General features: G+C 43.3%; 1 protein-coding gene across 1 annotated transcript in view; it reads right to left on the bottom strand.

The window, feature by feature from the left end:
* The window catches only part of LOC129695572 (A disintegrin and metalloproteinase with thrombospondin motifs 3-like), a 251,354-nt gene extending 237,385 nt beyond the window's left edge, over nt 1-13,969 (bottom strand). Inside the window, exons 1-3 of the mRNA XM_055632651.1 lie at nt 11,987-13,969; nt 8,455-8,482; nt 6,873-7,258 (exon numbers count right to left, since the gene is read on the bottom strand). Coding sequence (XP_055488626.1) covers nt 6,873-7,258; nt 8,455-8,482; nt 11,987-12,055 — 483 coding nt within the window. The 5' untranslated portion in view covers nt 12,056-13,969. The remainder of the gene's footprint in view (nt 1-6,872; nt 7,259-8,454; nt 8,483-11,986) is intronic.
* Between the last annotated feature and the right edge of the window lie 237 nt (nt 13,970-14,206).

Here is a 14,206-nt window from a genome sequence, read left to right as displayed (position 1 = left end):
CTGAAGGGGACTAGCCCCCAAAACAAGCATAAGCTAAAGATGGCTGCAATGCAGGCCTGGCAGAGCATCACCAGAGATGACACCCAGCAACCGGTGATGTCCATGAATCGCCGAATTTCAAACAGTCATTGCATGCAAAGGATATGCAACAAAATACTAAACATGATGACTTTCATTTACATAACATTGCTGTGTCCTAAACATTATGGTGCCCTGAAATGGGAGGACTCTGTATAAACACTGCTGTAATTTCTTTATGGTGAATCCAAAATGTGTAAAAATGGCCTTCATTAAAATCTGACGCTGCACTTTAACCACGTGATTTTTTTTCTATTACAAATCTCAAATTGTGGATTACAGAGGCAAATAAATAAATAATGTCCCAAACATTATGGAAGACACTGCAACTGTCTCTTGAAAGCATCCAGAGGATCGGCCTCCACTGCCTTCTGAGGCAAGGAATTCCACAAATTCACAACTCTCTGGGTGAAAAAGATTTTCCTCATCTCCGTACTAAATGACTTACCCCATATTCTTAAACTGTGGCCCCTGTTTCTGGACTCCCAAATATCAGTAAAATGTTTCCTGCCTCTAGCATGCCCAATCACTTAATAATCTTATATGTTTCAATAAGAACTCTTCTCATCCTTCTAAATTCCAGTGCATACAAGCCCACTCGCTCCATTCATTCAACATATGACAGTCCCGCCATCCCGGGAATTAACCTCGTGAACCTACACTGCACTCCCTCAATAGGAATAATGTCCTTCCTCATGTTGTACAACTGCAGAAGGACCTCTTGCTCCTATGCTCAACCCCTCTTGATATGAAGGCCAACATGCCATTCGCTTTCTTCACTGCCTGCTGTACCTGCATGCTTACTTTCATTGACTGATGAACAAGGACCCCCAGATCCCATTGTACTTCCTCTTTTCCTAACTCAACAGCATTCAGATAATAATCTGCCTTCCTGTTCTTGCCTCCAAAGTGGATAACCTCACATTTATCCACATTAAACTGCATCTGCCCAGTCACCCGTCCAAGTCACCCTGCATCCTCATAGCATCCTCCTCACAGTTCACACTGCCACCCACCCAGATTTGTGTCATCTGCAAATTTGCTAATGTTACTTTTCATCCTTTCATCTAAATCGTTAATGTATATTGTAAATAGCTGTGGTCCCAGCACCGAGCCTTGCATTATCCCACTACTGTCTTCCATTCTGAAAGGGACCCGTTAATCCCAACTTTTTGTTTCCTGCCTGCCAACCATTTTCTATCCATGTCAGTATCCTACCCCCAATACCATGTGCTCTAATTTTGCACACTAATCTCCTATGTGGGACCTTATCAAAGGCTTTCTGACAGTCCAGGTACATTACATCCACTGGCTCTCCCTTGTCCATTTTCCTAGTTACATCCTAAAAAAATTTCAGAAGACTGGTCAAGCATGATTTACCCTTCGTAAATCCATGCTCTTGGACCGATCATGTTACTGCTATCCAAATGTGCCGCTATTTTATCTTTTATAATTGAATCCAGCATCTTTTCCACCACCAATGTCAGGCTAACTGGTCTTTCATTCCCCATTTTCCCTCTCCCTCCTTTCTTAAAAAGTAGCTACCCTCCATTCCACAGGAACGGACCTTGAATCTATAGAACATTGGAAAGTGATCACCAATGCGTCCACGATTTCTAGACCCACCTCCTTAAGTGCCCTGGGGTGCAGACCATCAGGCCCCGGGGTTTTTTACAGTCCCATCAGTGTACCCAACATCATTTCCTGCCTAACGTGAATTTCCTTCAGTTCCTCCGTCACCCTAGGTCCTCTGGCCACGAGTACATCTGGGAGATTGTTTGTGTCTTCCTTAGTGAAGGCAGATCCAAAGTACCTGTTCAAATCGTCTGCCATTTCCTTGTTCTCCATAATAAATTCACCTGTTTCTGTCTTCAAGGGACCCACATTTGTCTTAACTATTTTTTTCCTTTTCACATACCTAAAGAAGCTTTTACTATCCTCCTTTATATTCTTAGCTAGCTTACCTTTGTACCTCATCTCTTCTCCCTGTATTGCCTTTTTAGTTAACTTCTGTTGCTCTTTAAAAGTTTCCCAATCCTATGGCTTCCCGCTCATCTTTGCTATGTTGTACTTCTTGATTTCCCGTGTCATCCATGGTTGCCCCTTGGAATCTTTCTTCCTCTTTGGAATGAACTGATCCTGCATCTTCCGTATTATTCCCAGAAATACCTGCCATTGTTGTTCCACTATCATCCCTGCTACAGTCTCTTTCCAGTCAACTTTGGCCAGCCCCTCCTTCATGCCTCCATAGTCCCCTTTGCTCAACTGTAATACTGACACTTCCGATTTTCCTTTCTCCCTCTCAAATTGTACATTAAAATTTATCATATTATGGTCACTACCTCTTAATTTTAATGTCACTACCTCCTTAATACAAATAAGCAAATGGTTCACCAGACTGATTCCTGGGATGTCAGGACTGTCTTATGAAGAAAGACTGGATAGACTTGGTTTATACTCTCTAGAATTTAGGAGAGTGAGAGGGGATCTTATAGAAACTTACAAAATTCTTAAGGGGTTGGACAGGCTAGATGCAGGAAGATTGTTCCCGATGTTGGGGAAGTCCAGGACAAGGGGTCACAGCTTAAGGATAAGGGGGAAATCCTTTAAAACCGAGATGAGAAGAACTTTTTTCACACAGAGAGTGGTGAATCTCTGGAACTCTCTGCCACAGAGGGTAGTTGAGGCCAGTTCATTGGCTATATTTAAGAGGGAGTTAGATGTGGCCCTTCTGGCTAAGGGGATCAGGGGGTATGGAGAGAAGGCAGGTACGGGATACTGAGTTGGATGATCAGCCATGATCATATTGAATGGCGGTGCAGGCTTGAAGGGCCGAATGGCCTACTCCTGCACCTAATTTCTATGTTTCTATTGCTTTTTGGGAAGTCAAAGTGGGGCATGACCTTCACAGGGGATGGTAGGGTCCTGGATACTGTTATAGAACTACGAGTACCAGTGCACAGGTCCCTGAAAATAGCATCGCAGGTGGATATGGTGGTGAAGAATGCTTTTTGCATGCTGACCTTCTTCAGGGAACTATGTACTTGTACTCCTAGATCCATTTGGGAATTGAGTACCGAGGTTAGCACATTATGTCACAGTTGTACTGGATGTTCCTGAGGCTGCACTTTGGTTTTGGTCACCCAGCTACTGGAAAGATGCATCCCGTAATTAAACCGGAAAGAGTGCAGAGAAGATTTACAAGGATGTTGTCAGGACTCTGGGTCTGAGCCAGAAAATCAGTTTCGTGATGAAGAGCAAAGATTTTTTTCTTCTTCACATACCTAAAAAAGCTTTTACTATCCTCCTTTATATACTTAGCTAGCTTACCTTCGTACCTGAGCGAAGGGCGTACCCGAGCCATCGTCAAGGACTGATCTCACCCCAACCACAGACTGTTTACCCTCCTACCATCCGGGAGGCGCTACAGGTCTCTCCATTGCCGGACCAGCAGGTCCAGGAACAGCTTCTTCCCTGCGGCTGTTACATTACTCAACACTGTACCTCAGTGATTGCCAATCACCACCCCCCCGGGACACTCCTTCCACCAGGAAAAAAATAATTGCACTACTATGACTGTATGCACGTAAACATATTTATTTATTGCTCATATTCTATGTTGCTCTTCTAGGGAGATGCTAACTGCATTTTGTTGTCCTGTACTGTACACTGCACAATGACAATAAAGTTTGAATCTGAATCTGAAGATGCTAGGAGTAAATTGTCGTTTCTCACAAGCACTAAACACGTGCAAGAGTATCAACTTGTGGTCACACACATATCCAGGCCTTTGTTTGTTAGGGCATCAGCAGTTGAACAGTAGGTTTGAAAAACAAGGGTAAAAATTGTAGAATCAAAACTTAACTAGGAGACACTAAATCAGAAAGGATGGAGGTAAGGAGCAAAATACAAAGTGCTGGAAGAATAATTGGAAGAATTAGTTATTGTCAGTTATTGTCTTGCTAATAGTAAGGGAGAGGTTGTTGTCTTGTCACCAAGTTACTGAGGTTGCCAGCCGGGCAACCTCAGCAGCTTTTTAGGTTGCCAAATGACAGTTTAGGTGGTCATTTAAGACGGCTTGCATGACGCGTGCGATTATGTGCTCGAACGAAGTGCGTAGTTACCATTATGCTCAATGAAGCATTCACATATTATTTCTGCTTCAAATAAAGTCGCAAACTAAACATATTCATCAATCAAGACATGATATATACCACAATGACATGCAGCAAAATTATAATACAGTATCCCATCTCTGGGGAATTTTTATGCCAGAATAAAAGAACATCGATTGGATGCAAAATTCCCCCTGAAAAATCAGGTATTGAATTTTCAGAGGCCAATGATGAAGCCGAATAAAGTTACAAAAATAAGAAAAAATTAAAATTGGCTTCTGGGCTAGCTTACATCTTATATTTAGTCTCAAATTAGGTTTGCCTCAGGTTGCGGTGTGTGAGATAATAAATCCTATAACATTGTCTCCCAAGTGACAAGCAGAGAGAAGCTAGAGAGATCTCTTTGATGTAAGATGCCATAAACCAAATGGCCTATGTTTATGAGGGACCAAGTGACAGAGAGGAAGCAGCAAAAGAGCTAGGGTGATCTCTTTGGAGATAAAATGACCTAAAACAAATGGCCAATGTTTTTAGTATATCTTGTACCATGTAAACAAAAGGCCTTTGATGTGATGCATTCTGTGGAAATCTTTTCCTGTACCTCTGACCATGACTAATGTTGTGGAATGTGCTAAGGGGACAAAAAAACCCTATTTAAGGCAATGTAATTCTGTTGTTCAGGGAAGGGGACCGAGGACAGTCGAGTGTCTACATTGGACACTTAGCTGGAATTCTCGCTCCCTTCCATCGGCCGATGTTAAGTAAAGTTTTGAACTGGTCTACCAAACTGTTTGTGTGGTGTCTGTTTATTAAGAAGCGAACCTGGTTTTGTTGTTAAGAAAAGTAGCTTTTCCACCAAGGCACCCAGAAATGTCCTTTATGTTCCTTTTGACTTTAGAGCAAGCATTCCCAGAGTGTAAATTACGCCAATCCAGGGGGTAAATTTGTTGATACTGGATTTGTACTTTTTTTTTTCATTGACCGACTGTGTTTGGTTCGGGTATACTGGTATTTGTTCATCATTAGTTCTTCATAAATAAGTGAAATAATATTGTTATGTGCAGGTAAAGTTGCCTGGGCTAAACGGGCCGAAAAAAAGGTTGGGAAACCCTGTTTTAAAGATACAGCGCAGAAACAGGCCCTTCGGCCCACCGATATCACACCGACTAGCGATCATCCTGTTCACGAACACCATCCTATACACTAGGGACAATTTATAATTTGACCAAAGCCAATTATCCTACAAACCAGTACGTCTTTGGAGTGTGGGAGGAAGCAGAAGCAGCTGGAGAAAACCCACGTGGTCAAAGGGAGAATGTACAAACTCCGCACAGACAGCACCCGCAGTCGTGATTGAACCTGGGTCTATGGCACTATACTGCTCTACTGCTGTGCCACCCTTTCTGCTGAATAGGCCAGTCATAAACAACTCAATACCGTTTCTTTGCACCCACAACCTCCAGTGCTATGCAAAGTAACTTTTGCAAAGTTACAGTCACATTTGTATTAGCCATTCCTCCACAAGTACGTTCTTAAATACAAACTGTTAACTCACTGCAGATTGTTCCCATTATCTTATAAATCATTTTAAAAACTATTTCTTCACCTTCAACTCTCATTGTTAGACTACAACATCTCCAGAGCCACTGACATTCATGCAGCATGGAAACAGGTCACTCAGTGCAACTCATCCATGACAACACAGTTTAATACCCAAGCTACTGCAATTTGCCTGTGCCTGCCCCCTATCGCTTTAAACATATCCTATTCCTGTACTTGTCAAGGGTCTTTTAGACATTGCTATTTTACCCACCTCTACAATTTCCTCAGTGTGAAGAAATTGCCCCTCAGGTCATTTAAATTTTCCCTCTCTCACCCATGCCCTCCAGTTCTGGGAAAAAAAAAGACTGTAACCATTAACCTTATCTATGCGTCTCATGATTTTGTATATCTCTAATCCAAAATTAAATGATGCATCCTTGCCATTTCATCCTTTAAGCGATTAATTTTTACCTTTCTCCCATGATTGAATTACTATTGCATAAGGTGGATACACTCATACCTCAAGAAATGTCTCTGTTATTCCTTGCTTGGCTCCTCTCCACAGTGCCGTGCTACTTGAGAATCTGACCCCTCATCACAATTAACCTCAGTTCATTTGATCTGACCCTCTCTCATTTCTCCTCCCATGCTACCTCACCTGCTGTGATTAGATCTTACTGAGATCCCACTAATTCTCAACAATTTGTTATTTTTCTCAGTGCTTCTTTTCTCGAATCTTCCCCAAACTACAGCACTCCACTACAACAATTTCCTGCAGCATCCTCTGCCCCAAGACTCCTACTCCAAAACTATGGCAACAGCCCTGTCACATCAGGATACCATCCAATAATCTTCCCCACAGTGCCTTTCTAAAAGTCGACTCCTAGTCACCTTGACTCAACACTTACCGAACTCCATTTTTATATCCAATGCTCCTATACCGCACCCGAGACCCAAGACCCCAATAAACCTCTTCAAGATGACCCCCAATAACTGACAATCAGTCACTCCCTCAGTAGTCAATGACACAAGACACCAGAGTATACATCACTTGGGACATCATTCAGCATCTCATATTCCCCCACTCCCACCCACCGCCCAGGGGTATCGTTGATAGTGAAGTTACTGAGTCCTTACCAGTCCATCACAGTTGCTAATGGCCACTGTGGCTCCTGCAATATGACTGATGCCCCCAGTGTAGATGCAGTCCCTGTTGAGAGGCTCTGTATGGTTCCGCTCATCCTCCTGCCATTCCACCACAGCTCCTGGGGCCAGCAGCCGGTTGCTGGGCTTCAGTCTCAGCTGCCAGTTCTGACCAAAGACTGTGACATTGAAGAAGAGAGGGTGAAGCTTGGCGTGTGCCTCCCCTGCATCCACGGACCAAGACTCAGGGCCACTCTGCCGTTTCCTCCGAGCCGCAGTGCCCGACACCAAGTGAGACACGAAGCGGCCCCGGGCATCCGTTCTGAGCGGAGTCACCAGTCCGTACTCCTGACCCAGAGAAGCAAATCTTTCCAAAAACTCTGCAAACAAAACCAAACGACAACAATTAACAAACTCTGCAAGACAAAACAATCCATTAAACAAACTGCCCATTCACTTTGCTTCTCCAAACACTCTATTCATCACTCTCTACTTTGTTTCCCTGTTGGTGATTTTATGTAGTTTAGAGACATAGCATGAAAACAGGACTTTTGGCCCAACGTGTGTACACTGAACGGTTCACATTAGTTCTACTTTCTCATCCTCTCCCTACACATTGGGGGCGATTTAGAAGCCAATTAACCTGACCATGTGGGAGGAAACCGGAGCACCTGGAGGAAACGCATGTGGTCACAGGGAGAATGTACAGACTGCACCCAAAGCGAAGATTGAACCCGGGTTACTGACACCGAAGCAACAGCTCTACCAGCTGCGCCATTGTGCAGCTCTAGTTGCTGCTTTTCTTTCTCCCTGCGAGTGGAGGACATGCCCATCCTAATGTCACACACATCGTCCTGCTCTGCATTTTGTATTACATTCTTTCACTCTCTAACTGCTCCAATTGACTCATTCATCAGATAACCTGGTTTACAGTTTATCCCCTAGATTTATTCTATCAGAGATATCCTGTCCACCACCCTCCCTGCAGCCTTACAAGCTTCGCCGTCTTCTTCCCAGTTTTAAGGAAGGGTTTTCAACCTGACTTGTTGGTTCTGTTTCTCCTCCTCAGTTGCCGCCAGACCTGTTCAATATTTCCAGTATTTTCTGTTTTTAGTTACTCTTTACTAACTGACAACATCTATCCATCACTCCCTCCTTCATTTCATCCTATCCGTCACTACTCAGTTTAGTTTTGGTTAAGCCCACTGAGTCCATGCTGACTGGTGATCAGTGGGACTAGTTCTATCTTACACACCAGGGACAATTTACAGAATCCAATTAACCTACAAACCTTCACGTCTTTGAAACGTGGGAGGAAACCGGAGCACCCGGAGAAATCGCGCACGATCACAGAGAGAATGTATAAACTCCATATTGACAGCACCCGTAGTCAGGATCGAACCCAGGTCACTGGCGCTGTAAGGCAGCAACTCTGCTCCTGCGCCACTGTGCCTTCCCACCTGTCCCTCCTGTTAAATTAGTATCTTCTGCAATTATTTCAGTGAAATGATCCTCTATTAATCCATGCATTCTTTATCATCCAAGAAAAGGTGTAGTGAAATGGCAACACACTCACCTCTGTTGTCAGTTACTTTGGATTCAGCCTGCAGAAATAAAAACATCAAAATTAATATCAGGCATCTGATTTTTAAAAAGAGACTTTGGCTTTAATGTCATTAAACATTCACATTAACCTTTGCTGTGAAGTCAACCAATGCAGAGGTGCATGTAGAGAGGAAATTGGATAATTCTGGAAAATACGCGCTGAAATTAAGGCGTGCAATTAATGCATGTGCTTCATGCATTACAAAACATACACAAGGTTCATTTAATGCAACGGATTATCACAAAACAGTCAAGATGCCATTCCACAGGTGTCTGCATTGACTGAAGCTGGCTAGTCTGACTGAAGTCATACCTGCTTTTCATTTAAGAATGAGTGGAAATTATTCCACAGATTTGAACAAAGCTTGGCAGAATGGAACCGGAATAAGAAGAGAGTGCAGATGATGGAATCTGGAACAAGAAAACTTCTGGAAAAACTCAGTAGGTCATGCAGCATTTGTGAATGCAAAATTTGTGATTCCACATATCAGGTTGAGACTCGGCATTAGGGCAGAATGGGACAAACACCGGACAAATAGTTTTCATGTGGCTCATTGTACCTTGACAGATGTGAGAGAGAGAGAGATAGAGAGAGAGAGAGATGACAGACAGACAGACAGACGCTGCTCATGGACCCAGCCTTTCACCAGATGCATTCAAAGTGGCAGTGGGAAGAAGTCACGTTCAATATTAATGCAAAGAGGATGTGCCAGTAAAATGTGTTCACCAAATCTACTCCAATGGCACCTCCTAAATCTGCAATATCTACCACCAAAAAAGGAAAGATCATCAGGTAATGCAGCACCCTGACTAGGTAATATATGGCACAATGTGTAAATGCTGGAGCTCTCCGGCTAACAACAATGGGAATATCATCAACAGGAAATGCTATAGTAGCTCACCATCACTCTCCAAGGAGCAGAGGGAGGTGGCCAATTAATGTCATTATCTACAATGCCCACATCTTGAAAATAAATAAAATGGCAGCAATGCTTAAAAATGTTGAATGGCCTCACACATGGTCAAGATGGTCATATAACCATATAACAATTACAGCACGGAAACAGGCCATCTCGACCCTTCTAGTCCGTGCCGAACACATAATCTCCCCTAGTCCCATATACCTGCGCTCAGACCATAACCCTCCATTCCCTTCCCATCCATATAACTATCCAATTTACGAATTGGATAGTTTACAATTTACGAGTCATGAATGAACACATGGTCAAGGACAGTGGCATTGTAAAATCCCACCTGCCAACAACTGCTTCACTGAAGGTTATTGGACACGCTGACAGATTGATGGGCCTACATGAAACCCAACAGCGCACTATCAAGTCTGAAGAAGGGTTTTGGCCCGAAACATCGCCTATTTCCTTCGCTCCATAGATGCTGCTGCACCCGCTGGGTTTCTCCAGCAATTTTGCGTACCAGCGCACTATCAAGGATGATTGGATGGGGGAGGAGAAGGGTAAAGGTGGCAACCCTGCTCCAACCTTGCGGACACATCACATGGAGCCTAGAACTCATGCACTTCAACAAGGTAGACACAGCAAGCACTACTTTAATTGCAGGCTAATAGTGATGTCTCATTAAAGATTTGGAGCTCACAAATGCAATGCTTTTCAGACAATTTAATGTAGAGGAAAGAAAACAACAAACGGCAACACAAGCATCACGAGAAGATCCAGATGGCCACCAGCAAAATAATTTTACTGCAGCATTTTTCTCCTCCTGCAAAGATTTAACATCTTTCTTTCAAATATTTGCAGTTCAGTTCAATAACAAACACTAACCATACAAGATGTGTGGACAAGGGACAGCTGGCAGCATTTCAACAGTAAGCTTCCTTCTAAGATTAACAAATGCATTTACTAATTTCTCACTGCCACATAACTGTTCTGCATACTTCTTATGTGTATGCAAACCACACACAGAGACAAGGCACACGATATACCACAAGTCTTAAATAACAATATGCAGGCTTGTGATTCAAGAGGTTAATTGGAAGGAAAGTACTATCCCTCTGACAAAGGCACTACCAGCTGGTCTGATTTAATTGCTACAAACCCATACAATGACTACCTCAGAATCTAGACTTAGATTGTTAACATTAAGACCTCAGCCATTTTTCCTCAATGCAATGCTCAATGCCAAAATTGTGGCTGCAAGTAAAGGGATTGGATCCTTACCCTAGTACTTAGCAGCTGGTGCCCCTAATACTTCCGGGCATAAAGTCGATTGACTAAATACATGTGAGTGGAACCATACTCGGAAAAGGAAAATCTCAGTGTTCCACCTTCATTTGAAGCACACCAGATTATAGTTCCACTTCTTAATTGCAATTCTAGCTCAGCAACTTTCTGTAATGTGAACTATATTATCAAACTGTTTCCAGATTTCACTCTGCGTGTACTTTCTATGTCCTCTTGTTCTTGACTTTCGCAGTTGCTAGTATCCATCTCCCTAACCTATCAACTGGTTGAATCAAATCATCTTAAAAAAAACCTTCAATTAGAATACAAGTTTGTCTTCCATGCCTAATTTTTTTTTTATCATTTTATGTTCTGCATCCTTTGACATGTCTGCAGCTCATCTGTACACAACATATATTTTGCATTGGTGCAGTGTCCAGAACTGAACACATTTTCTAAATATGGTCAAAAGAGACCTTTATTTCGTTGCAACATATCACCCATTTTCCTGTCCCAATCCTCTTGCTGTTGTCCGTTAGTTCCATGTAATACCCGAAACTTACAGTAGAGTTCAACTGCACTCACAGATCCGAACTTTGACATATATAGCTTAACCAAATAACACCCCACTGATTTGTCTTTCTAAGTTCCAATGTGAATGACCTCGAATTCCCTTTCATTGAACTTATCTACACCTTCTTCTTCCCACTGATTTTAACAGCGGAGAGTATTTACTGAAAACACCACACCAACCAATGAGCTGTAAGTGGGCGGTGTGTAGACATAGAAACTCCACCACAGAACTTGTGCAACTTTCGGCAACCGCTAGCCCCCCCCCGCCCCCAGCAACAGTGCTTCCTGCGCGGTCTAACTTTCCTCGACTAATTTTCCGCAATTCATCCGTCATTTCTAAATACAATGGAAAGCCATGGACCCGCGAGGAACGCCACTGATCACATCTTTACCTCTGCGTTTAAAACTCAAACCACAACCAAAGTAAAATCAAAATACATGTATCAAAATGCAAGTCTATTGCGTGGGCCGTTGCTAAAACACGTTTGCAACATAAACCACTTTAACCGATTTTAGCACTTCAAAGCTTGTTACGGTTTCCTCAAAAATCGGTGCAACTTCTAAACTGGTACGTGAAACACTTCAACACGTTTAACGCTGTCTGAACATTTAAGCCGCGGTGTTAACTGTTCCAGAGTTCTGCAAAAGAGGCACTGAGTGTGTCAGAAAACCCAAATATAACACTTCATGAAATACCCTAGAACGCAAAGATCCTGAAAGATGCGATTAACTTACACGTATTGCTGTAGTAGTCAAACTCTGCAATAATGTCCCAGCTACGAGCCACATTGACAGGAGAAGCATCACCTCGTCGATTAACCTTTAATATGAAAGCTCAGGGAAAGAAAGCGAACCCAAGGGGATTGTATGACCGTGCGGGTCCCGGGTTGGTGAGTGAAGGAGCTCAGTCGTGTAAAGACAGTATGCAGCGCCGACACTGACTCCTGCCCTCCTTCCCCGGGTAATAAACTACACAGCGCCAGCGCTAGTTTGACGTCAGCGCCTAGAGTGCAAACACATGCTGACACCGAGCTGCCAAGAAGACAGACTTGGTTCACGGAGACCACGGATCGCAATCGCTGCTGGCTGTTCTGCACGATGCATTTGGGGAAACCACGCCTCCACCCCTGGCAACTGCAAACGTTTCTTCTGAATGTTCAGCGAACCTCAACAAAGCAGACCGCAGCAACAACGAAGGTGTTTATATTGGAAGACATAGTATAGTTCAATGGTGTTTTATTGTCACATGTGCGAAGTGCAAACGCACAGTGACATTCTTGCAAACAATCCAGACACGAAATACAATGTAGGAAGGAACGGCAGCTGCTGGGTTTAACCGAAGATAGACTCAAAAAGTTGGAGTAACTGATATCACAATACCATCCCCAAATAGCAATTGTACAGACATAGTCTACTGAACCTGCATTCAAGAGGCATAGAAACATAGAAAATAGGTACAGGATTAGGCCATTCGTCCCTTCGAGCCAGCACCGCCATTCAATATGATCATGGCTGATCATCCAACTCAGTATCCTGTACCTGCCTTCTCTCCATACCCCCTGATCCCTTAAGCCACAATGGCCACATCTGAATCCCTCTTAAATATAGCCAATGAACTGGCCTCACAAGCCGAGTCTATCCAGTCTTTCTTCATATAAAAGTCCTGACATCCCAGGAATCAGTCTGGTGAACCGTCTCTGTACTCCCTCTATGGCAAGAATGTCTTTCCTCAGATTAGGAGACCAAAACTGTACGCAATACTCCAGGTGTGGTCTCACCAAGACCCTGTACAACTGCAGTAGAACCTCCCTGCTCCTAAACTCAAATCCTTGTGCTATGAATGCTGACATACCATTCACTTTCTTTACTGCCTGCTGCACCTGCATGCCTACTTTCAATGACTGGTGTACCATGACACCCAGGTCTCGCTGCATCTCCCCCTATCCTAATCGGCCACCATTCAGATAATAGTCTACTTTCCTGTTTTTGCCACCAAAGTGGATAACCTCACATTTATCCACATTATACTGCATCTGCCATGCATTTGCCCACTCACCCAGCCTATCCAAGTCACCTTGCAGCCTCCTAACATCCTCCTCACAGCTAACACTGCCCCCCAGCTTCATGTCATCCGCAAACTTGGAGATGTTGCATTCATTTCCCTCGTCCAAATCATTAATATATATTGTAAATAGCTGGGGTCCCGGCACTGAGCCTTACGGTACCCCACTAGTCACTGCCTGCCATTCTGAAAAGGACCCGTTTACTCCTACTCTTTGCTTCCTCTCTGCCAGCCAGTTCTCTATCCACATCAATACTGAACCCCCAATACCGTGTGCTTTAAATTTGTATACTAATCTCTTATGTGGGACCTTGTTGAAAGCCTTCTGAAAGTCCAGATATAACACATCCACTGGTTCTCCCATATCCACTCTACTAGTTACATGCTCGAAAAATTCTATAAGATTCGTCAGACATGATTTACCTTTCATAAATCCATGCTGACTTTGTCCAATGATTTCACCACTTTCCAAATGTGCTGCTATCCTATCTTTAATAACTGACTCTAGCAGTTTCCCCACTACCAATGTTAGACTAACTGGTCTGTAATTCCCCATTTTCTCTCTCCCTCCCTTTTTAAAAAGTGGAGTTACATTAGCTACCCTCAATCCTCAGGAACTACTCCAGAATCTAAAGACTTTTGAAAAACTATCACTAATGCATCCACTATTTCTGGGGCTACTTCCTTAAGTACTCTGGGGTGCAGCCTATCTGGCCCTGGGGATTTATCGGCCTTTAATCCATTCAATTTACCTAACACCACTTCCTGGCTAACATGGATTTCACTCAGTTCCTCCATCTCATTTGACCCCCGGTCCCCTGCTATTTCCGGCAGATTACTTATGTCTTCCTTAGTGAAGACAGAACCAAAATAGTTATTCAATTGGTCTGCCA

The sequence above is a fragment of the Leucoraja erinacea genome, chromosome 3, assembly GCF_028641065.1.
Source record: "Leucoraja erinacea ecotype New England chromosome 3, Leri_hhj_1, whole genome shotgun sequence".
NCBI classification, from domain to species: Eukaryota; Metazoa; Chordata; class Chondrichthyes; order Rajiformes; family Rajidae; genus Leucoraja; species Leucoraja erinaceus.
Note: the sequence above shows the minus strand (reverse complement) of the source record. Positions and strands in the feature narration are given on the sequence as shown.